The sequence below is a fragment of the Acinonyx jubatus genome, chromosome A3 (genome assembly GCF_027475565.1).
Source record: "Acinonyx jubatus isolate Ajub_Pintada_27869175 chromosome A3, VMU_Ajub_asm_v1.0, whole genome shotgun sequence".
NCBI lineage: Eukaryota > Metazoa > Chordata > Mammalia > Carnivora > Felidae > Acinonyx > Acinonyx jubatus.
The window spans coordinates 61159312-61184658 of record NC_069388.1 but is presented as its reverse complement, the minus strand read 5'-3'; the positions used below and the strand labels follow the sequence as shown (position 1 = coordinate 61184658).

The following is a 25347-nucleotide window of genomic DNA, read 5'->3' as shown; positions in this document are numbered from 1 at the left end:
ACAGAATGTGAAGCAGACTCCAGGCTCTGAACTGTCAGCACAGAGCCTGATGTGGGGCTCTAACCCACAACTGTGAGATCATGACCTGAGCTGAAGTTGAACATTTACTGACTGGGCTACCCAGGTGCCCCTTGCCCATTTTCTTTTAAGTTCTGTTTATTTTGAGAGCACGAGCAGAAGAGGGTCAGAGAGAGAGGGAGAGAGAATACCCCAAGCAGGTGCTGCACTGTCAGCGCAGAGCCCAGTGGGGGGCTCGAATTCACGAACTGCGAGACCATGACCTGAACTGAAACCAATAGTTGGACGCTCAAACAGCTGAGCCACCCAGGTGCCCCTCTTTTTGCCCATTTGTAATTGGTTTGGTCTTTCACTGTTGTTTTGAAGTCTTTATATATTCTAAATACTAGGCCTTTGTTGGATTTTTGGTTTGCAAATATTTTCTCCCAGTCCCTTATTTTTTTCATATTCTAAATAGGATTCTTTATAAAGGAAAAGTTTTTAATTTTGATGAAGTCCAGTTTACCCGTTTTCTTTTATGGATTGTGCTTTTGGTATCAGGTCTAATCTTTACCTAGTCCTAGATCCCAAAGACTATGTTTTTTGTTTTTTTTTTTTTTAATTTTTCAAATGTTTCTGAGAGAGTGCAAGTAGGGGAGGGGCAGAGAGAGAGGGAGACACAGAATCTAAAGCAGGCTCCAGGCTCCGAGCTGTCAACAGAGCCCAATGTGGGGCTTAACCCCAGGAATCAAGAGATCATGACCTGAGCCAAAGCTGGACACTTAACTGATTGAGATGTCCAGGTGCCCCTCCTGTTTTTTGTACAATCTTTACAGTTTTATGTTTTACGTTTAAGTCTGTGATCCATTTGAGTTAATTTTTGTGCAAGATTTAGGTTATTTTTGTTTTTAATGTTTGAGAGAGGGAGGCATAGCAAGTGCACGTGGGCAGGGGAGGGGCAGAGAGAGAAGGGAGAGAGAATCTGAAGCAGGTTCTGCTGTCAGCACAGAGCCTGCTGTCAGCACAGATCCAGCACAGGGCTGGATCTCATGAACTGTGAGATTATGACCTGAGCTGAAATCAAGAGTTGAATGCTTAGCCAACTGAGAGCCACCCAGGTGCCCCAAAGGTTTTTTTTGTTTTTTTTTTTTCAGCCTATAGATGTCCAGTTGCTCTGGCACCAGTTGTTGAAAAGGCATTCCTCTATTAAATATTTTTTTGCACCTTTGTCAAAAATCAGTTGGGCATATTTCTATGTCTGCATTGTCTGTTCTGTTCCATTCACTGATCCGTCTCTGTCACTCCATTAATTCCACAGTCATGATTACCATAGCTTTATATTCAGTCTTGAAGTCGGGTAGACCAGTTCCTCCCACTTTATTTTTCAAAGATGTTTTAGCTATGAGTTTCTAAGTAATCTTATCTACAAAAAAATCTTGCTGGCATTTTTGGTAGGAGCTGCATTAAACCTGTACATCAATTTGGGGAGAATTGACATCTTTACTAGGTCTCATCTTCCAATCCACGAACAAGGTAGGTCTCCTTTTATTTTAACTCTCCTTTAATTTTGTTCATCAGTGTGTTGAAGTTTTCAGCATACAAGTCCTTAAATGTTTTGTTAGATTTACACCTAAGTACTACTATTTTCATTTTTAAAAGCAATTTTTAAGTGGAACTGTGTTTTTTTAAGTTTCATGTCCACGTAGTCATTGCTAATATGCAGAAATAGGCCTTTGTATGTTTGTTTTAGATCTTGAGATCCTGAACTCCTTTATTCTAGGTGATTTTTTTTGTAGATCCTTAAGGGTTTCCTACATAGAGAGGTGTGTCATCTGCATCATAGTGGTGATACCTGGGTCTTACCCCAGAGAGAATTTAACTTGCTTGGACATCAAGACCTTTTTTTTTTTTTTTTTTTTTTGAGAAAAAGTCGGGGAGGGACAGAGGGAGAGGACCTTAAGCAGGACTATGACCTGAGCCGAAATTAAGAGTCAGAAGCTTACCAGGAACCCCTGGACATCAGGACTTTTTAAAACCTTCCCTCGTGATTGTGGTAAGCAGCCAAGTCTGAGAGCCAGTGCTCTTAGAACTTGCCCATCAGTGAGTGAGTGATGCCTTGAGCACACAAGCCAAGTTCCTGGACTCCCCACTCTGCACTTGGGAGCCCATCTTGCTGTCAGGCCAGTATGGTTAACAGGCTTGAGCTTTGCTGCTGAGGAAGACAAGGCCTTGGACCTAATGAACTGGCCCCTCCCAGCCCAGAACAGACAAGTAGGCTGTGATGGATAGTCAACCAGTTTTAATGAACAAAAAATATTGATGCGTATAAAATGGTGTTTTGTCTGTCAAGTAAGGGTCCCCATTTTCTAGATGGGGGGTCGTCTTCTCCATGGACTTGAATACCTATTTCTCATATGGCTCTGGCACCTGGGCGAACTGTCCTTACAGTTCACCACAGGGCAGGGGCTGTCCGTGAGAAGGGAAGGTGTGTGGCCCCCGGTGGGAGCTCTAGTCGCTTTTTCACATCCTGAGAATAGCCTTGTGCTTGGCCCGAGAAGGCCACCAATGTTAGACTAGAAAGAACTGCAAAGTCGATGTCAATCCAGGTACCTTATGTATGTGAGGGAGGCTGACCCTTCATCTTAAAGCTGGGGCCTCAGCTTGTAGTTCTCCATTTAGGGCAAAGTTCCTTAAAATTATTTTCTGCCAGTTCAGGACCCAGCCCTGCCAGCAGTACGGGTCTGCGCCAGTGCGCCATGGAGCGGAAAAGGCAGTGAAAGGAAGGGACCTTCAGGAGAGCTCGTGGGAAGCTGGGTCCTAAATCTGCCACCACTTAGCAGAGGAGGGAAAGCAGCAGGTGTGCTCCTCTCCTCTGCTTCCCCTCCAGGGCTGAGCCACCAGTTCCTCGATGTCCCGCCTCAGCGGTGGGAGAAAGCAGAGCAGGTGCAGCTGCAAGGTCCAGGCTCAAGCTCTAGTGCCAGGGCGATGTTGCCTGAGGCAAAGTAAGTAGGGTTACGGGCCACCACCCCAAAAGCTGGGTGGGCCACAAGCAATCCCCAGCTCCCAGGCACTTCACCCTTACCAGAAGCGCCACCAGCTGGTCAACTAGAGAGCGGCAGGCAGGCTGACCAAAGCCCTGAGGCAGTAGGCACAAAGTTTCCCTAAAATAAACATCAGCTCTAGCTCCTCAGTCTTGGGGCTTCTGAGGCAACCAGGTTGGTACTGGACTTCTGCAGTGGAGCCTCAAACCTATTGAGCGTCCCCTCCAGACTGCCAGACCCACCTCCAGAATCCCTAAGGCCAAAGTTGTCTAGAGCCACTCCACATGCTATCAGGGTTGCTGCTGATAGGAATGGAATTCCCCAGAGAAACCCCTGCCCCAGGGCAGCCACAAGCCATGTACTGAATCCCCGCCCCCCTCTCCCTCGCGGAGGGAGGGACACAGTCTCCCAGACTGAGGATCAGGGGACACCAAGGACACCTAGTACCCAACCCTGGGCAGCTCAAGGTTTAGGACTTATTTTTCGCTCCATCCTGGATTCCCACTCTCCCTACACTGTTCCTCATCTGGACCCACTTTGTTCCCTGCTTCCCTGTGGTCCTCTGCATCAGCCCTTCCTAGCTGGTGCCCTGGCAGGAAACAAGTCAGCCCTGACTCGGGCCAGGGAGGCCTGCTTTATTCACCTGCTGGCCTCAGTGCTGCTGCTTAGTCCTGTTAGGACTGGCCTGAGGAAGCAGTCCCAGGACAGAGGAATAAGGACTGAGGTGAGACCCACAGAGGGGTGCGGATGACAAGACATAAGGATGGGAGGTAAAGGGGATGGAATGGTGGCTGTGAAGTGACCCTGCAGGTCTGCTGTCACTAGTACCGGGTGCGGGGATGCCCAACATGGGCCTGCAGAGCTTCCCGGATGCCCCGCTGCCAGTCTCGTGCTAGCTGCACCGGGGTCACTGAGGCCTAGGAACAAGGATACTGGATCAGTCCCCTTCTCCTTAAGAGCTCCACCCACATTTCTCAGGCCAGGGCCTCAGCCCTGCTCATACTCACCACATTTTGCATGCCCAGCTTGGCTCCATAGAGCAGCAGTACCTTCATGGCTTTGTAGTGGCCATGCCGCACAGCCTCGTGTAGAGCTGTGTCCCCTTCCTGTTGAGAAAGGGGATGTTATCCTCCCGACCTCCCCATCTTTGGAAGGTTCAAGTTGGCAAGTGCTGTCCTCGAGCTCTGGCTCTCTCAGTCACTGTTCCCGGGTGGAGCTGACCCAAGTCCAAAAGGCCCAGCACCTTACCTTATCCTGTGCGTCAATGTGGGCTCCACATGCAATGAGATGCTCCAGGCAGTCACAGTGTTTCGTGCGCACGGCCACATGCAGGGGGGTGCTCCAGATCTAAGGGAGTGGATGAGAATCTGTCTGCTCCAAGTGGTGAGGCCTCATTGCAACCCCAAAAGGCTGTGCTTTCGCTTCTCCACGAATAGCCTGAGCTCTTGTGCACTCTTGGGTCTTCTCTTTAGCAGACCACCCCACAGCAGTGCACCCCTCACCTTGTCCCGGGCGTTGACCTGGGCTCCCTGGTTAAGCAGCTGTTTGAGGATGTCCAGGTGTCCTCCACGGCAGGCCCAGAACACAGGTGTCCTGTCCAGCTACAAAACAAAAGCATCAATGTACTGACATGCTGTGTGCAAGGCAGGGTGTCTGCTGTGAGGGTGGGCCTTCCCAGTTCTCACCAAGTCGCGAGCATCCACAGTGGCACCTGCCTCCAACAGCTTGTTCACGAGCTGGCTGTGACCCTTCAAACAAGCCCAGTGCAAGGCTGTGCGGTGCAGCTGGGGGTAGAGACAGGAGATGAGGCAGAGGGAGCATGGCCACCCCTTTAAGGCCCTGCCCCAGGTCCTATTCCCAGTATTGGGTTCCTTGAACAGATGTGCCTGCTGCCTGATCACACCAAGGGCCCTTCCCTCCTGGCTCAGGAGGCAACTCGTGCCCCATAAAACAGAAAAGGCCTGCAGTTTCGTAGGCCAGAACTAAAACACCCTGGAGACAGCACCCCTGCAGCCGCTGACACTGCAGTCTGATTCACCCCACTCTCACTACCTTGTCATGGGCATTAGGGTCCCCTCCATCTGTCAGGTACTTGTCAATCAGGGTCTCCTGGTTCTCAGCAGCTGCCTTCAGGAACATCTCCAGGTCCACAGACTCCAGCTGGGCCTGGGGCTGCAGCTGGATAAGTTGAAGGAGACCAAATCATTTCCCAAAACCACAGGCCTCTGGGGCCCTACCACTCTAGCCAAGCGGGCCCCTAAGAGCTGGCTAAAGACTAGCATTGGCTGGTGGCTTGTACAAATCAAGAGTTTTTTAATCTTTTTTTACCTTTTACCTTTTACTTATTTTGGGAGAGCACACAAGCAGGAGGGGGCAAAGAGAGAGGGAGAGAGAATCCCAAGCAGGTTCTGCACTGTCAGCATGAAGCCTGATGCGGGGCTTGAACCCATGAATGGTGAGGTTGCGACTGAAGCCAAAAGCGGTGGTCGGATGCTTAACTAAGCCACCCAGGTGCCCCCAAATCAGAGATTCTTAAAAACCCACCCCCCAGGAGATTCTGACTGACTAGGCACCTATTATGCCCATTATGGGTTGCCTTGCCCCCCACCCCCTAAGTTTATATGCTAAAATCCCAACCCCAGGACCTTAGCATGTGGCCTTATATGGAAATAAGCAGCTGGAATTAGTTAAAATGAAGTCACACTGGAATAAAGTGGGCCCTAATCCAATATGAGTGGTGTCCTTAATGAAAGGGGACATGTGGACACAGCATGCACGTGGGGAGAGTGCCATGTGAACTCAGGCAGAGACTGGTTGGGGTGATGTACCCGCAAGCCAGGGAACACCAAAGCTAGCCACTAAGCCCCAGGAGCTAGAAGGCTGGTAGGGATAGACTTTCCCCCACAGCCCTCACAAGGAACCAACCCAACCCTGCTGACACTTTGATCTCAGACTTCTAGCCTCCAGAACTGGGAAAATAACCTTCTGTTGTTTAAGCCACCCTGTGTGTGGTCCCCCAGCAAACAAGTAGGGGGCTGTGTGCCCTCCAAAATGGATTTCATTCAGCTTGGCAGGCCCTGGCGGTGAGCTGGTGGCTGGCAGCATCCACTCTTCCCCAAGCCCTCCCAGGGGGACAGGAAGCACTTCCTCACAAACTCTGGCCCCAGGTATGCACTCTCCCCCCACCCCGACTCCTCACTTACCTTAACCGTGGGCTCAGGTGCCCTAGGGGGGACTCTGCGTTTCAGTCGTTTTCTCCGTCTTTGAACCAAGTTTTCCAAGTCAGCCAGAGTCTCCAGATTCAGTCTGGAGTTGTTCAATCTCTCAAGCTGGGGCACAAGACCAGACCACACCAGTAGTCAGCCTTGGTCATGGAAGCCTCGGGGTCAGGCTCCTGGCTGGGCTCGCTCTGTCTCCCACCCACCGGAGGGACCCCAGCCGCCTGAGGCCCTCACTGCTGACCCTTGGCGTTGGCACCTGCTGGGCCCCCAGCACTGCTCACTTTCTTCTTCTTCTCTTCTTCGAGTTTCCACTGCTCCCGGGCCACGGCCTCTTGGGCTCCCAGCCTCCAGGCTCTGGGCCCGCCTCCACAATCAGCAACGCCATGTCCACATCCCAACGCTTTCCTTTCAACTCTCTCTCCACATACCTGTAGGAGCAGGATAAGGATAAACACTCAGAAAAATGAAGAGTCCTTAGAAGACAGCAGTGCAGTACAGGGATCCTGGGAAGAGCAGACCTACAGAGACTAGTGTTGTGGACGTCAGGGTGGTCTGACCCTTCGCAGTTTCCTGGTGCTCTGCTGGCATGCTCCCTGCCACCCGTGGATGTTGGCTCTCACCTACTATAGTGTTGCCTGGGGCCCAGGATAACTGCCGCCTACCCTGTCCTGTCAGCAGGACACAGGGTCAGGGGCGTGACGCCACATCTATTTATACTGCTGGGCTTGTGTCCAGGTATGCTCAGGGTAGGTGACACCTCAGCTTCCCTCCTGGGCCATCGTCCTTACATTCCTACCAGACCATGCCATACTGCCATCTAACCCCGAGCTCAGAAGGACAGAGGACATGCCTCGTGGGTAAAATTGTGAACTCCTGGGTTTAAATCTTGGCTCTTGTGAAGTTCTGTTTCTTCATCACTAGAATGGGGGTAACACTAGCAATTAGCTCACGAGGCTGAGGAAGAAACTAAGTACTGGGACTTTGCTGGGGCAGAACCCACCATATCATGATCTGTTCTTATCCCCCGCACCCGCTGGGGGTTCAAGAGCTGGGGAGCACTGAGGAATAAGGATACTGGGGGAGAGGGGAAACGGAATGACAGATGGCAGAGCCTAGGGCTCCCAGCATGCAGAACTAACTAGTAAACGCTGGCAACCTAACTTTCCTCAAGCCCTGCAACCCACTTCCCAGCAGAGGCTGCACTGGGCTGGGCCTGCCAAGGCACTGGCCTGCAGAGGGGCTTACTGGGCAACCTGAGTCCTGGGCCTCCCGTGCCTTGCCTCACCAAAACAGACACCCCTAAGTGCCACTGGTGTCACCGCTTCTCTCACTGCCTGGGAACTCGAGAGCACCCTTCCTCTACCCCAAGCAAGGCAGCCAGACCCTCTGGACCATTTCCAGAGTGATGGTTATCCTAGCAGCTGAACTAAACCCACACCCCAGCTACACTCATGTCTTCCAAAGTAACCTACCACTTCCAATTTCTCTTTTACCATCACAGTCCAGAGGAAAACTCACTAAACTTGAGGGCTGTCACATCTGCCATCACTCAGCATCTTCCAATTGCTTCCCTCTCTCGCTACCTCACAGAACTGGGCTGCCACACCAGAAAACCACTGCATGTTTCTGCTCCTAAAACCTGATCCTTAGACCACAGATAGAAGCTGCCTGCCCTCCTCTAGCTGGACCTCCTCGTCTGCCGAGCTAGCCTGCAGTCTAGACAATCGCCTGGCCTCCCTCCCCTCTGCCCCTTGTTCTTACCAACTGCTGGATGCTGATGACATCCATGGTCCCCCCCTGCTCTTCACACCCCCAGTGAGAGGAGCTGAGTGGCTCAGCCCTTTTATAGAGAGCTAGCTCCTGGGGGCAGGGCAGGCCAGAGGCTTTTGCCTGGGCCAGATAGCTCAGTGGTTCTGTAACACTGACCAAAATACCAGTGTGGGCGTATAGCCCGCTGAAGGCAGCAGGAACTGCTTTCAGCTGAGTCAGGTGCACTCTCAGACACCCAGTCTCCTGCACCTGCTCAGGAGTGGTCCAACCAATAAACGGATGCAGGGGTGCTTGGGCCACTAGAGAAGAGTTAAGCATGATCCTCCATGTTGCTGCAGGTCTAGCTGCCTGAGATCCTAAAAAACCCAGCCAGCCTGTCCTAAGCAAAAGGAGGCCAGAATCCTAGAGGATATCTCCGGAAGGACAGGCCTAAGAGGCTGACCTCTGCGTCAGGAATCCTCATGGCATCTACAGGAGGAAATCAGGCTTCAAGCGACCTCCCACTCCCAGTTTCAAAACTGCCCTCCCTACTCTTGCTGGTTTTTTTCCCCAGGTGGCCCTCACTTCTCCCTTATAGTTCCTGTTTCTTCTCCCTCACCACTCTGAGAGTCAGTGTTTTAAATTATACCACCACCAGGGGCCAAGTCCAGCCTGTCATCAGCACCTCATGCCTCTTGAAAAGCCAAGTCCCACACATGCAGGTCCCCTACCCAACGCCCTCCTGGCAGGGAGCATGCCTTTCCACATGGAAGCTGAACTGAGATCCGCTCCAGGTCCAAGTACGGAATGTCAACCATTAATCCAGTCACAAAGCAACCTGTCTCAAGCCACCAAAGTCAAACTTCCTAATTCTCTTTAAGATGCCAAGCATGCCCTTCACCCAGCTGTGCCTTGAATTCTGCTTTGACCTTTGAAAGGAAATCTGAGAGGTAGTAAATAAGATTCCAGAATTGGAGCTACAGGAGTAGAGATGACCTGAACCAGACGGAGAGAAGAACTACAGGTCAAGGACAGCCCAAGGCCCCAAAGGGCTGGGAATGGTTCCACCCACAGCTGGCTTCTTGGTAAATACATCCAAGTTTTGAAACTTAGGGAACCTGGAGGTTTTTAAAGAAACTTGGTCCTTATGTACCAGGGGTTTTTGTCTAGGGTGATTTCTTGCCTTTGAGAATGCAGAGGGGGAGTTACCTAGAGTGAGGGTAAGTAAGACAAGACAAGACGTCAGTTCTGGACTCAATTGTCTGCCACTGACTCAAACTCTCACCAGTAAAACTAGTTTTTTCCACATGAAATTAACTGGTATGAACTCTTACCAAAAAATTACTCCTTATAAAAAACTGGAAGATAAACAAAACTCAAGATGCACTTGATGAACCACTCTTGCCACAGTGGCCCAGGCGATACCATGTGTACCGGTGTTGTATATATCCTGACTCTTTTCCTCTATGTCTTGTGGATGTACAGTCATGTTTTTATAGCCACATATTAAGAGACATCACACTGTGATCCCAACTCAGCACGCTTTCCACATTAGCCTACACTGCACTCTGCTAAACTTCCCCCAAATGACACGTGTCCCAGAATTTAATCATTGCCCTAACAGAGAGAATTTAGCTTGTTTCCCTCCCCCCCTTTTTTTTTTTAAATTACACTACATGCTCCAATGCACAACTCTGTAAACGTCTCTGTAAGTAAACTTCTTTGTATTTATGGATATTTCTCTAAGTAGCTACAGAGAAATCAAATTATTGGCCCTACTCACTTAAGTTTTGATATTGTCAAACTGCTGTCTACAGCAGGTGTACCAATTTCCATGAGCAGATACCAACAAAGTGATGGTAAGAAAGAAAAAAACCACAATATTAATATCCAGAATATACAAACTCCTATGAATCAATCAAAGGAAGAAAGTCTTTAAATAGGCAATAGGTATGGACAGGAAGTTCAGAGAAAATAGGTGGTCAACTTCACTGATAATCAGCAATGCAAAATAAAGCAAGAACACTTTTAATCTAGCAGATTGTTAAAACTAATGCAAGTTGAGTAAGTGGGTCCTCCAAATACACTGCTTGCAATGTGCCCAGCACGCTCTCTAGTGCTTTCCATAGATTCATTCATTGAACCTCCACAAGGCCCTTAAGGCAGGCCGTATTATAATCATCCTCACCTTACAGATGAGGAAGCCAGGACAGATGGGTGAAGTGACTTTTTCCAAGGGCACTCAGCCAGAAAGTGGCTTTTGTCATCTATTCCGTGGTTTCTTCTAATACTTACGTAGTTCTGTTTTTATACTTACGTCTTTACTTGAAATTTATTTTTGAACATGGGATGAGGTAAGGATACAACTTTATTTTTTCCAAGGGATAGATGTTTCCACATGAACTAATTTAGAATATGATCATCTGTCCAGGCGTAAGCACTTACAGCCCCACGAGATCTACTCCCTCACTTCCACAGTGGCCAGAATGGGGCTCTTCAGGCCTCAGTTTCCCACCCTGCAGCATGGATGCTGACCAAGGCAGGGGCTGGGAGGGCTAGTCTGTGTACCCTTGCATGGCAGCCTAAGACAGCAGAAGGGTGGCAGTTCAGCTGGCCAGCAGGTCCCGTAGGTCACTGTCGCAGGGCAGCAGGTCACATGCCAGTCGTGCCTTCCGATCCCGGACAGCTTTCAGGGCTGGGCTGTGTTGCAACAGGAGAGAGCAAATGTCCACGTGACCCTTCTCAGCAGCCTGTGGAGAGAGAGACCTGAATCAAGAGCCATACCCTCACTGGGCCCTGCCCTTTCATGATCCACTTCTGGGAATTTCTTGGTCCTAAAAAAGGTCTTGTGAAAAGAGAGACACTGGCTGTTTGAGTAAATTTCCCCTAATTCCTACCAAATCCCAACAACTTGCATAAAGATTGGTGGAATTCTCTAGTGCTATTCTGGCAGTTAGCTTGAGTTTTTCTCTCTTGTGTCCTTTGCTCAGTGGCCATTCTTCTCTCTCCAGGCCTGCACATTAACAACAAATATAGAACCTTAGATCTGAGTGTCTTTTACAAATGTACAAGGGCGCCAGGCACCATGGGTACAACCTATACCAGACACAGCCTCTGCCCTCTGGGACCTTTCAGATGAGCAGAGAAAAATGGGCTCAGGTTCTCAGCTTTCTCCTCTGCCTCTTTTTAACTTAACTCCCCCAGAGGAGAGAGTTAAAGTGACTTCTACAGATTAGTTTATTCAGTGTTCACAATAACCTTCAAAGATAGGAACTATCATTATTCCCATTTTACAGATGGCTTATACAAGTGACTTGTCCAAGGTCACAGAGCCAGTGTGGCAGCCTAGGGACTCTAAACCAGGTCCATCTGACCGCCAAGTCTCAACTCTTAACAACTGTGTTATACCACTTGAATTCCCTGCTCCTCCCAACAGACAGACTGATGTACCTAGGGGCTTTTGAGGGGTGTAAAAATTAATAATAGCAGCAAATACGGTCTGTAATTTGAATCCAGATCTTTATTTAGCAGGTCCTCTTGAGAAATACAGACCCAAGGTTCTCAATTTTGTTGCCTCAATTCAGGCAGTGGTATGTTGTGTGCAGTTGTGAGATGCATTCCAAAGAATTTTTTCAAAAAAAGGACCAAAGTTTTCAAGTAGCTTATTTTTTGAAAAAGAAAAAACAATTCCTATTCCTCACACATGTGCATCCCCTGAATGAGAGAAAAAGGCGGGATACACGCTGAAAAGGCCTCACGCTGTGGGGAACACCAGCCAGCAATATCTGCGGCAGTGTCCTGCCCGTACAAACCCTCCATGGGAGTTACAACAAAATGAGCAACACGTTTAGACCATTAAGAAATAAGCAATCTGCCTCTCCAACTGGCAAGCATCTTAAAAGAAAATAAAACAACATCCGGTTGTTCACTCAGCACATATTCATTGGGCACCTAGGCCAAGAGCTGGGGCTACAACAGTAAACAAGATCAAGTCTTAGCTATCTCTAGGGACAGAGACAGAATTCAAAGGAATTTCAAGGAGAAAAGTTAGGGAAGTCAAGTGCAGGGTGCTTCTGCACATCAGTTGGATGAGCTGCCCACGTCTAAGGAACAGGAAGGCTCTCTGAGGGTGTAATGTAGAAACTGAGATCCAGAAGGAAAGACAGAAACAAGCCAGATGAAAACTGGGAGAGGAGAGGCATCCAGAAGGGGATAGCTTGATATGTAAGGAGTGTCACCTGGACTGTCACCATAATAGGGTCAAGAAACTGAGCCTGAGGGGCGACTGGGTGGCTCAGTTGGTTAAGCATCCAACTGTTGATTTCAGTTCAGGTCAGGATTTCACACTTTGTGAGATCCAGCCCCATGTCAGGCTCCACACTGAGCATGCAGCCTGCTTAGAATTCTCTCTCTCTTCTCTCTCTGCCCCTCCTGTGCTTGCACGTACTCTCTGTCAAAATAAATAAATAAACATTAAAAAAAGAGAGAGAGAAAAGAAACTGGGCATCAGTGTTAAGAGACAAGGGGATGAGAGCTCAAGACGGGCACCTGGCTAACTCAGTCAGAAGAGCATGCAACTCTTGATCTTGGGGTGGTGAATTCAAGTCTCATGTTGGGTGTAGAGATTACTTAAATAATTAAACTTAAAAAAAAAAAAAAGATAAACTGGAGGAAAGGTTGATATTTTCCCTTGAAGTGCATGCAAGTGTAATATATCTGAAAATCATTGGATGATGAAATATTCACATCTGGTTTCCTAAAAATTAAGTTGATCTTTGAGACAGCAACCTCCACACCAATTTTTTTATTGTGGTAAAAACATTTCACATGAGACCTACCTTCTTAATTAACTGATTTGTGATTTTTAAGTAATCTCTATACCCAACATGGGGCTCAATCCCACAACTCCAAGATCATGGGTCACCTGCTCTCCTGCCTGAACCAGCAAGGCACCCCGAGATCTACCTTAAGAAAGTAATTAGTTTTGGAAATTGTTTTTTTCATATTTACTTATTTATCTTGAAAGAGAGCGAGCGAGCAAGCGAGCACCTGCACAAGTGGGAGAGGGACAGAAAGAGAGGGAGAGAGAGAATCCCAAGCAGGTTCTGCACTCTCAGTGTAGAGCCCCACACGGGGCTCAATCTCACAAACCATGAGACCTGAGCTGAATGAGCTGAAATCAAGAGTCGGATGCTTAACTAAGCCACCAGGGCACCCCGGTAATTGTTCTTTTTATTGTTAAATGATAGCCCCCCACATTTTAAGTAGGCCAGGACCAATGTGGGGCTTGAACTCAAAATCCTGAGATCAAGTCACATGCTCTACTGACTGGGACAGCCAGGCACCCCACCCTTCTCAACAAATTTAAAGTGTACCACACAGTACAGCCAACTACAGGCACAGTACAGATCCGTAGAACTTAATCAACTTGCCCAAGTGAAACTATTACCAGTTCAACAGCAACTCCCTCCCTCCCCCCTGCCCCTGGAAACCACCATTCTACTCTCTGCTTCTAGGTTTGACTATTTTATATATAGGAAAACCTCGTTTTGCTGCACTTTGCTTTACTGAGCTATGCAGGTACTGTGGGTTTTGTTTGTTTTTATAAACTGAAGGTCTATGGCAACCCTGCATCGAGCAGGGTTTTCCCAATAGCACTTGGTCACTTCCTATCTGTTATATTTTCATACTTCCTGAAATTTTCAAACTTTTTCATTATTATTGTGTTTGTTACGCTGATCTGTGATGTTTTTTTAATTCACAGAGCATTTTCTTTTATTTTTTAATTTTATTTTATTTTTCTGGAGTTTTATTTATTTAACTTGATCCAAGTTAGCATACAGCGCAACAATGATTTCAGGAGTAGATTCCTTAATGCCTCTTACCCATTTAGCCCATCCCCCCTCCCACAACCCCTCCAGTAACCCTCTGTTTGTTCTCCATATTTAAGAGTCTCTTATGAATTGCCCCCCTCCCTGTTTTTATATTATTTTTGCTTCCCTTGCTTCCCTTCCCTTGTGTTCATCTGTTCTGTGTCTTAAAGTCCTCATATGAGTGAAGTCATATGATTTTTGTCTTTCTCTAATTTCCCTTAGCCTAATACCCTCTAGTTCCATCCATGCTGTTGCAAATGGCAAGAGTTCATTCTTTTTTATTGCCAAGTAATACTCCATTGTATGTATGTATGTATGTATGTGTGTAAACACACACACACACATACATATCACATCTTCTTTATCCATTCATCCATCGATGGACATTTGGGCTCTTTCCATACTTTGGCTATTGTTGATAGTGCTGCTATAAACATTTGGGTGCATGTGCTCCTTCGAAACAGCATACCTGTATCCCTTGGATACATACCTAGTAGTGCAATTGCTGGGTCATAGGGTAGTTCTATTTTTAACTTTTTAAGGAACCTCCATACTGTCTTCCAGAGTGGCTGCACCAGTTTGCATTCCCACTAGCAGTGCAGAAGAGATCCTCTCTGCATCCTCGCCAACATCTGTTGTTGCCTGAGTTGTTAATGTTAGCCATTCTGACAGGTGTGAGGTGGTATCTCGTGGTTTTGGTTTGTTATTTCCCTGATGATGAGGGATGTTGAGCATTTTTTCATGTGTCAGTTTGCCATCTGGATGTCTTCTTTGGAGAAGTGTCTATTCATGTCTTTTGCCCATTTCTTCACTGGATTATTTGTGTTTTGGGTGTTGATTTGGTAAGTTCTTTATAGATTTTGGATACTAACCCTTTATCTGATATGTTGTTTGCAAATATCTTCTCCCATTCCATCGGGTGCCTTTTAGTTTTGCTGATTGTTTCCTTCCCTGTACAGAAACTTTTTATTTTGATGAGGTCCCAATAGTTCATTTTTGCTTTTGTTTCCTTTGCCTCTGGAAATGTTTAAGAAGTTGCTGCAGCCAAGATCAAAGAGATTTTTGCCTGCTTTCTCCTCAAGGATTATGATGGCTTCCTGTCTTACATTTAGGTGTTTCATCCACTTTGAGTTTATGTTTGTGTATGGTGTAAGAAAGTAGTCCAGGTTCATTCTTCTGCATGTCACTATCCAGTTTTCCCAACACCACTTGCTGAAGAGACTGTCTTTATTCCATTGGATACTCTTTCCTGCTTTGTCAAAGATTAGTTGGCCATACATTTGTGAGTTCATTTCTGGGTTCTCTATTCTGTTCCATTGATCTGAGTGTCTGTTCTTATGCCAGTACCATACTGTCTGCATGATTACAGCTTTGTAGTATAGCTTGAAGTCTGGAACTGTGATGCCTCCTGCTTTGATTTTCAAGATTGCTTTGGCTATTCAGGGTCTTTTCTAGTTCCATATGATCTGTGATCACTAATCTCTGAGGTTACTACTATAATTATTTTAGGATGCCATGAACTACACCCATATGAGATACTGAACTTAATAAATGTGTGTGTTCTGACTGCTACACTGACTGGTTCCCCAGTCTTTCTCTTCCTCATGCTTCCCTATTCTTTGAAACACAACAATATTGAAATTAAGCCAATTAACAACCTTACAATGGCCTCTCAGTGCTCAAGTGAAAGGAAGAGTCAATCAATGTGGCAAACTTCATTGTCGTCCTAGTTTAAGAAACTGCCGTGATCCAGTGCTTCAGCAGCCACTACCCTGACCACCCTGATACCCGGAACAGGCATTAACATTGAGGTAAGACCCTCTACCAGTACAAAGACTACAACTTGCTGAAAGGTCAGATGATGGTTAGCATTTTTTAGCAATAAAGTATTTTTATTTTTTATTTAAAAAAAAAATTTTTTTTTAACGTTTATTCATTTTTGAGAGACAGAGAGAGAGCATGAGTGGGGAAGGGGCAGAGAGAGGGAGACACAGAATCCGAAGCAAGCTCCAGGCTCCGAGCTGTCAGCACAGAGCCCAACGGGGGGCTCGAACTCACAAACTGCAAGGTCATGACCTGAGCTCAAGTCGGACGCTCAACTGACTGAGCCACCCAGGTGCCCCAGCAATGAAGTATTTTTAAATTAAGGTACATACATTTTTTTTGACATAATGCTAGCATACACTAAATATACTATAGTATAAACATAACTTTTATATACACTGGGAAACCAAAAAAATTCCTTTGACTTGACTTATTATGGTGGTCTACGTTATGCCTATACCTCATATAAGACGTATCATGAAGTATAAAAAAAACAAAAACAGGGGCGCCTGGGTGGCTCAGTGGTTAAACATCCGACTCCAGCTCAGGTCGTGATCTTGCAGATCGTTGAGTTCAAGCCCTGCATCAGGCCCTGTGCTGATAGCTCAGAGCCTGGACCCTGCTTCAGATTCTGTGTCTCCCTCTCTCTCTGCCCCTCCCTCGCTCTCTCTCAAAAATAAACATTAAAAAAACAACAACAACAAAAAAACCCTACAATTTTTTTTTAATGTATCTACTAGTGTCTGTATCAAAGTGTTACCCCTGCTCCCATCATATATTTTTTTAAAAAATAACATGTACTGGGCTGTCTGGCTGGCTCAGTCAGTTAAATGTCTGACTTGGGCTCAGGTCATGATATCAAGGTTTGTGAGTTCGAACTCCACATCGGGCTCTGTGCTGACAGCTTAGAGCTGGGAGTCTGTTTCAGATTCTGTGTCTTCCTCCCTTCCTGTCCCTCCCCCACTTGCGCTCTCAAAACTCTCTAAATAAATAAACATTAAAAAATAATTATAACATGTATTATTCAACAGTCAGGTGTAAAAAATAAATAAAAATAAGAACTCTATCTTTGCTGACCTAACATTTCAAGGCTACTGTATTTAAACAAGCACCTTCCTCTCATGCTTCTGGAGTCCAGATTGCTTGCTGTGGACTTGCTGACCCCTAGCTGTCTCTATTACTGCCTGGGGAGGCAGAGTAGAGTGTGTGGAGGAGGAACACTGGCTGCTAAAAGAAAACCCTCCTAGAGAAAGCTCATCAATGTGTCTTGTCTTCTAATGGCTGAGAACTTGCCACACTACATGCTAGAGGGAACTGAAAGTTGTCTGTGATTGCAGAGCCCCCTTTGAGACATGTCTCTAATATGAAGAGTGAACATAAATTTTTGGTGGACAGCAAAAGTGTCTGCCACAAGTTCTGATGGTAAGTCATGCGGTCAACTACTTAAATTTTTCTGTTTTACAATTTAGGGGCACCTGGGTGGCTCAGTCGGTTGAGTGTCCGACTTTGGCTCAGGTCATAATCTCACAGTTTGTGAATTCAAGCCCCGCATCTGTACTTCAGATCTTCTGTCCCCCTCTCTCTGCCCCTCCCCTGCTCACTCTCAAAAATAAACAAACATTTTAAAAATAATAAAATAAAACTTCACATCCAGAATTATGTTTTGTAGGCTACAATTCAAAAATATTCTTTTATAAAAAAATGTTTATTTATTTTGAGAGAGAAAGAGTGCGTGCACTAGAGCAGGGGAGAGGCAGACAGAGAGGGAGACAGAGAATCCCAAAGTAGCTCCACAGAGCCCAACACAGGGCTCAACCTCATGAACTATGAGATCATGACCTGAGCCGAAACCAAGAGTCTTGAGTCCAAGTGCTCAACTGACTGAGCCACCCTGGCGCCCTCCAAAATATTCTTTACTGTGTGTTGGTTGTTTAAATAAATAAATATAGAAGGAAGGAAGGAAGGAAGGAAGGAAGGAAGGAAGGAAGGAAGGAAGGAAGGAAGGAAGGAAGGAAGGGAAAGAAAGGAAAAGAGAAGAGAAGAAGAAAAGATAAACTGGAGAAGCAGGCAGGGGCTAACCCCAGACAGCCTTGTAAAGCAGCTTAAGGCCTTGAAGGCCCCTAAGGTGTGGCATGATCAGAATTAATTTAAAAACCATCACTCTGGGAGAAAACCAAGTGGAGCCAAGAATAAATGTATACACATATGCCATAAACATGCATAAACCATTTCTCAAATATGCATAAGAAATCAGTAACAGTGATGCCTTGAGGGAGGTGCCCTAGAAGATCGACGAACCAGGCATCAGGGTTGGAAGGGAATCATTTTCCTGCTGCACTGTTTTGTACTCTTCAAACTCTTCACCATGTGTAGGTATTTCTGGTCAGAAGGTTAATTAAGCAATCACTCTAGTTATAGTATGGAAAGTGGGCTACAGGGACAGGTAAGAGTAGGTGTAAGCTTCATTCAACTTTTTTTTTTAAAAGATTTTTAAGTAATCTCTACACGCAATGTAAGGCACAAACTCACAACTCCAAATCAAGAGTCATATGCTCTACTGACTGAGCCAGCCAGGGGCTGCCCCTAAAGTAGGTGTGAGCTTCAGAAAACTAACTTCATGGAAAAGCATTCATGGCATATCACTAAAGGAAGGAAAAAAAAAATGATGCCATACATTTAATTCTAATTTACATGCACAGGAAAAATGCCAGATACGTTAATCCTAAAGTGATGAGCAGTAAACACTGGCATTATAAGTGATTTGCATTTTCCCTTTTCTGCTTTCCCCATGTTTTCTACAGCAAATATGTTATAACTTTTATAATGACAAAAACCAAGTTTTTGAAGGGGGGAAGGGAGCATACCTTATGCAAACTGGTCATGCCATCGTCATCTACCAACCTGGGGTTGGACCCATGAGACAGCAGGAGCCGTGCAATTTCAGTGTGCCCACAGTAGCTTGCCCGGTGCAGAGCAGTGGCGCCCCCATGGGTTTGGGCATCACACTTAGCCCCACTTTCCAGCAGGAACTGGCATACAGCATAGTGCCCGTTGCGGCTGGCATAGTGCTGCAGGGAAAAGAGACCAAGTTCAGACAGCAGAGCCCAGGCAGGCAATGAGGGTGGTGGAGGGGTGAGAGCATGGGCTCGGGAGCAAGAGGACGATCTCCATCAGCTATATGACCTGGGCAAGCTTCTTAGTTTCTAGCATCAGTTTCCTCAACAGGCAAATGAGGATAATAATTATTCCTATGTCACAGAACTGTTAGGAAAATGAAATTAAATAATTGATGTAAAACACTTTAACACTAATTAAAAAAAAAAAAAAAAAACAGGTTCACCTGATGCTTAAAACAGAAAACCTGCTAGGAGAGAAGAAAGGGCAGGAGTAAAGGCGATATAACCCCCTTCCCCACAGGGAGCACGTATCCCACGTGAAAGCTTCTCCCTCCTCTGACCCTGTGTTCCTCCCCAGCTCACCAGAGCAGTGTAGCCAGCTGAGTCAGGCTGGCTAGGGTCTGTTGCCTTCTGGATTAAATATTTCACTCGACCTAGGTCTCCATTCAGGGCTGCTGACCAGATTCCTGTGGAAAGACAACCAAAGTGCTGGATAATGCTGAATGACTGGAGACTTTTAGCGCTTCCTTTACCTCTTGATCTCCATTTTCTCACCTATAAAATGGGGGATTTATTCATTCAACAGATGATATTAACTGAGATCTCCTCTGTGCCAAGGGCTGTCCTAGGAGGTGGCGACGTAGCCGTGGACAAGATAGACAAAGGGCTGGGGTGCCTGGGTGGCTGTCAGTTAAGCATCTGACTTTGGCTCATGTCGTGATCTCATGGTTTGTGGGTTCGAGCCCCATGTCAGGCTTTGTGCTGACAACTCAGATCCTGGAACCTGCTTCGGATTCTGTGTCTCCCTTTCTCTCTGCCCTTCCCCCGCTCTCTCAAAAATAAATAAACGTTAAAAAAAAAAAAAGATAGACAAGGGGCTTTGTCTAATCAGGATAGTAGAATTGGGCAGACACAGAAATCCCTTCTTCAAACCACTCCAAATACACAAATGTTGGATAAGGTAATGTTTAAAATATCTGAATACACAGGCAAATTTAAAAGCAAGAGAAGGCCATTACCAGCTGCCAGAACAAGGTGAAAACCACAGCCAAAGTGGTGAGCAGGTACTGAGTCTGCAGAATCCCAAAAGTCCTTGTAACTAGACATAGATAATTTTAAAAAAAATTTTTAATGTTTATTTTTGAAAGAGAGTGTGAGAAGGTGAGGGGCAGAGAGAGAGAGAGAGAGAGAGAGAGAATCTGAAGCAGGCTCCAGGCTCTGAGCTGTCAGCACAGAGCCCGACGCAGTCTCGAACCCATGAACCACAGGATCATGACCTGAGTCGAAGTCAGCACTTAACCAACTGAGCCACCCAGGTGTCCCTGCACATGCATCTTAGAGGCTTTGGCTGGAACAACTGGGCAGGGTCTGCATCAAAGGCTGCAGGCCATGTGTATGGCAGGGAATAGATACAGCAAGGTTCTGTGCACAAAGCAGGGGGGCAGGAAGTACCATGTCATGGATGAACTGGGACTGGAAAATCTCTACTTTCCTGGTCTGAATACCAGCAAGAAGCAAGCTGCCAGGCACAGGCACTTCACTCATTCTGCAAATATTTACTGAATACTTACTATGTATCTGGCACTCTTCTGGGCATTAGGGATCAGCCAAGAATTAAAGATCCCTGATCTCCAGTGCTCCCCTTGCCCTGCAAATTTTAGTCTTATGGAGGTTACATTCTAATTATAGGAGACAAACAGGAAAAAAATAAGTCAGGTGGTACTAAGACCTATGAAGAAAAATAAAGCAGAGAAGGGATATGAGCAGTGGTCACAGATGGCATCTTTGATAAGGTGACATCTGAATATAAACTTAAAGGAAATGAGAAAAGGCACCATTTCAATAGGTGTTAGAAGACAGCACAGGCAGAAGAAACCTAAAAAAAAATCAAGCAACTTGGAGATGTGGGACCTATATTTATTTATACCCCTTAGGGAGCAGAACCCCCAAGCTAAGAGTACGTCATAATCTGGATCTGTAATAAAAATGGACCCAGACAAGTGAATGTTATAAGGGCTGCACAGAGGCAACTTTAAAAAAAAAAAATGTTTTATACCTCCAGAAGCCAACAAAGGTATGTGGATAATCTCTTACAAAACAGGACATCCCACCGCTCAGCCTATGAGCTCAAAAATTAGAAGCTGTAAAACAAGAAGCAATCCACTGCCATGTGAGACAGTCAGCAAATACAACAAATGGAAAAATGCGTGCTTTAAAAATCAGCCATAACAACACAATCTAAAAGACTTTAAAACAACATTTAGGGGTGCCTGGATGGCTCAGTTGAGCATCCGACTTAAGCTCAGGTCATGATCTCACAGTTCATGCATTTGAGTCCCATGTTGGGCTATGTGCTGACAGCGCAGAGCCTGCTTCAGAGTCTGTCTCCCTCTCTCTGCCCCTCGCTCGCTTGTGCTCACTCTCTCTCTCAAAAATAAACATTAAAATTTTCTTTAAAAAATAAAAAAATAAAACAACATTTAATGTGTTCACAAAGATGAAGGAATAGAATCCACAAATCAACAGAACGTTAGGGGTAAAAAAAGAACAAGGAGATCTAAGACAAAAGTCAGGGGCACCTGGCTGGCTCGGCTGGTTGAGCATGTGACTGAGTCCCATGTCGGTTTTAGAGATTACTTAAAAAAAAAAAAAAAGTCAGTAAATTAAAAAATAGAATCACTGAAATAAAACAACAACAACAACAGATGGTTGGACAGTACTGCAGACCCAGCTGTGAGTGACTTGGAAATCACCCAGAATGCAGAATGGTAAAGACAAAAATATTAAAAAGAGGTAAAGAAACATAGAAGACAGATTGTACCAACATGTGTCTGAGTTTAAAAAAGAGAGAGAAACTGAACAGAATAGGAGAGGAAATGTCTGAAGAGATATCTAAGAATTATTCTGAAGTAGGGGTGCCTGGGTGGGTCAGTTGGTTAAGCGTTTGATTTCAGCTCAGGTCATGATTTCACAGTTCATGGGTTCAAGCCTCGCATTGGGCTCTGTGTTGACAGCTGGGAGCCTGGAGCCTGCTTCGGATTCTGTGTCTCCTGCTCTCTCTGCCCCTCCCTCACTCACACTCTGTCTGTCTCTCTCTCTCAAAAATAAGCATAAAAAAAGAGAGAATTATTCTCAAGTAAAGGCAACCATGAGTTCTCAGATGAAAACCACATTAAATCTGAAGGAGAACTGATCAAAACAAATCTACCATGGTGAAATGACCAAACATCAAGAATAAAGAGAACATTTAAGTTACCAAAAAAGAAAAAATCACCAGTCATTGAAGAGTAACAAGCAGATTATCAGCTAAATTCTTAACAACAGTAGCAGACAAAAGAAGATAAAGGAAAAATATTTTCAAAGGTTTGAGGGATAAAAAAAAATAACTGTCAACATAGAATTTTATAACAGTCGAGAGAGAGAGAAATGAATGAATGAATGTTGGAGAAGCATACTCACTGAAAAAACTTTAAAGGATATACTCCAGGAAACGGGAAAATAAACCCAGAAAGTAGATATGAAGAAAAAGTATCCACACAAGAAAACAGACAAGGATCTTTCCCATGTGTGGGAAATAGATAATAAATAAGTAAACAAACTAATGTCAGGTTGTGAAAACTGCTTTAATTAAAGTAATGTAATATATCAGAGTAACCTGGAGGGTAAGGGGCCCTACTTTGGATAGGGCAAGGTTTCTTTCTCAACAGCAGCACAATTGACATTTTATACCAGATAATTCTTCGCTATGAGGAACTGTCCTGTGCACTGTAGGATATAGACCAACATCCCTGGTCTCTACCTACAAGATGCCATAGCACCTTCCCAGTAACACCTGAAATTGTCTCCAGACATTGCCAAAGACCATTTGGGATCAGAACTGCCCCCAGCTGAGAACTACTAGAATGGGGTGTTCAGGGTGGGTCTTTCTGAGGTGACATTTGACCTGAGACCAGAGAGAAAAGCATTAGCTAGCCCGATGTTGCAGGAAGTTCATTCCAAGGAGCTGGGACAGCAAGTACAATGGCCTTAAGTCAGAAAGAGATCTTGCATGTCTGAGAAACCAAAATTGAGCCCAGTGTAACTGAAGTGCAGTGACTGGGGAAAGAAAAGGATGAGGAATAAAATGAGGGCAGAGAAGTAGAACGGGCAGGGATTAGATCAGTTTGTAGGCCATGGAAGGAATCTGAATGTTATTCTAAGAGCAATGAAATCACCTGATTTAATACCTTCAAAAAGTTACTCTGGCCTCTATGTAGAGAAGAAAACACCATAGGAGGGCAGGAGTGGAAGCAGGAAGGCCCATGAGGGAATTGCTTCAGTAGCCCAGAGGGTGGCAGAAGTGGAGGCAAGTAAGCAGATGCAAGAGTCACTTAATAGTTGGGTCAGAATGCATATAAAGCAGTAGCATCTACCCAACAATTGAGGACAGTGTTATTACTGAATAAGCTGCCTCTGCACAGAGGGATAATACACGGCTTCCCAAGAAAAGAGGACATTTTTTTTCAGCGTTACTGTGTTCCTTACTGGCGATACGATCTCCTTACAGTCTGGGGTAAAAGAGTTACTTCTCAGGTCCCAAAGGTAGAGATAACATCACCTGCGCTGAGGGCCGTGTGTGCCATATCTAAAGCCTACAGGATCCGACACACTAGGGCTCACACCTGAGGTCAGAACGTTAGTTCTCTTCGCAGCGCAGCCCCCTCTGAAGCTCCGTGCCCTCCGGGTAGCTGCAATACCCCGAGCTGCTGATTCTGCCGCCCGGCCCCCCAGACACCCGAGGGGCCCCGAGTCTCTAGGGGGCGCACCAGCTGAGACGGGCTCCGCCCCACCACTTGGGAAAGTTAACAAAACCAGGGCCTCAGTTTCCCAACCTGCACACGAGACGAAGTTTCTAGTGGCGGAGCCCCTGCCAGGTGCCTGGTGGGATCTCACTGACGCGGGGGCTGGGAGCCCACTGCCCCCCTGGGCTCCCACCCGGCTCGCTGCGGCCCTCGGGGTCCCGCTTCTCGGCCATCTCCTTGTGCCGCGACCTGGAGACAGCGGGGAGCCTCACCCCTGTCGAAGTCCATCTCCTCCAGCGTCTGTTGCACACCGGACGCCACACCCGGATGAGAGCAGCACGGGCTATCGGCGCAGGGCCGCGGCGCCGCCATGCCAGCCTTGGCGCCCGCGCCCGCCCCCGCCCCCGCCGGTTGTGCGCACGCGCGGCCGCAGCGGGTGGGCGGAGCGGACGCAGCAGAGGCAAAACCAGCTCTGGGATCCTCCCCTCAGCGGCCGAAGATTTCCTCGGAGGCCGACCCAGCTGGGCTTTAGCTCGGGAATCAATGGAAGCGGCGGGGCGGGGCTTATGGCGCACCACCGCTCTCCCAGGCGGCCGCGCGAGGGCGTCCCAGGCTAAGCGGAGTGAGGAGGCCTCAGCGTAGGATTCCCTCGCCCCCCCCCCCCCCACCTCCGGGTGGAGGGCGCCGGAGCCCCCGGCTTCGTAGGTTGCAGAGACGCAGCGGGTTGGTGCGGCCGCTTGTCAGAGCCTGGCCCTCCAGGTTCTGTGTGCCACCGGTTTCTCCAGGGCAGGAGTCGCCGGTCGCGCCCCAAGGTCTCCGTTCTGTCTTTCCACACCCCCTCAAGGCCCAGTGACCTCGCTTCCTCCTCCTTCCTCACGTGCCTCCTGCCCATTTCTTGGAAGACCCCGTGGGAGGAAGGGGGTCACTTGTCCTGCCACTAGGAGCATGTAAGCCCCGAGGCCAGGGACGGGCCGTTGGGTTGTACCGAACCCCCAATTCCACAGTGGGAACCTAATTTACTGAATCAGTCTTCATATGTCAACATCCTCAGGGCATGGGTTTATTGACCATGCAGGAATCTTAGCGTACCCAGAAGTCTCCAGATTCATAGCCCTTTCCTACAGCTGAGGACACCCGGGGCAGCGGCCCATTTCAGCCACCGCAGGCCCTCCAGACCAGTCACGTGTGGGGAGGACTTTTCAACTGTCTCTATCTGTGGGCATGAATTACAGAATCCAGGCTGGGGCTTGTTTTCCTTACAAGTATCTGGGCCCTCCTTGTACCACTACTTAGATAGGGCAGTGGCTTGGTGCACACTGGGTGGTAGTGGGGAAGTTCCATGCTCCACATAGCTGAAGTGTTCAGGACTAACATTCCTAGGGCATAGGTAAGATGGAGGTAGCCTTTCCTCCCCTAAGCTGGTTCAGAGCCCCATCCTCGCACAAGCCAGTCCATACAACCTTAAGCTCTAAGAAGTTCCCCTCCTTTTACCCCTCACTCCCACTTCGCCTTCCCAGAGTTCTGGGAAACCAAGCCCCTCCCCACTCTCCCTGCCTCCCAGTGCCCTAACTTCTCCCTTTGGCCAGAAGCCAAAGCTGGCTTGAAGAGGCTGTGGCTCTGGTCTGGTTCCCAGCCTCACAGCTACCACTCTGGGAAAACACTGGCGCCTGGGCTATTCCCCGACTGGAGAGGGGCACAGGCAGGAGGGTAGAGACAATATTAGGGGCAGCTGACCCAGAACTATA

At 47.1% G+C, this 25347-nt stretch overlaps 2 protein-coding genes across 2 annotated transcripts; both read right to left on the bottom strand.

The window, feature by feature from the left end:
* Window positions 1-2279: 2279 nt before the first annotated feature.
* On the bottom strand, window positions 2280-9328 carry ANKRD23 (ankyrin repeat domain 23). Its single transcript, XM_015074120.3, has 9 exons — window positions 8021-9328; window positions 6541-6687; window positions 6242-6367; window positions 5091-5216; window positions 4724-4822; window positions 4541-4639; window positions 4287-4385; window positions 4046-4144; window positions 2280-3955 (listed from the first exon to the last, which is right to left on the bottom strand). Exons 1-9 carry the CDS (start codon window positions 8345-8347, stop codon window positions 3860-3862), a joined length of 1218 nt encoding a protein of 405 aa, XP_014929606.2. The 5' UTR covers window positions 8348-9328; the 3' UTR covers window positions 2280-3859.
* ANKRD39 (ankyrin repeat domain 39) lies at window positions 5203-24024 on the bottom strand. Its single transcript, XM_015074122.3, has 7 exons — window positions 23875-24024; window positions 19185-19288; window positions 18570-18773; window positions 10577-10758; window positions 6501-6687; window positions 6242-6367; window positions 5203-5216 (listed from the first exon to the last, which is right to left on the bottom strand). Exons 1-4 carry the CDS (start codon window positions 23972-23974, stop codon window positions 10615-10617), a joined length of 552 nt encoding a protein of 183 aa, XP_014929608.2. The 5' UTR covers window positions 23975-24024; the 3' UTR covers window positions 5203-5216; window positions 6242-6367; window positions 6501-6687; window positions 10577-10614.
* Between the last annotated feature and the right edge of the window lie 1323 nt (window positions 24025-25347).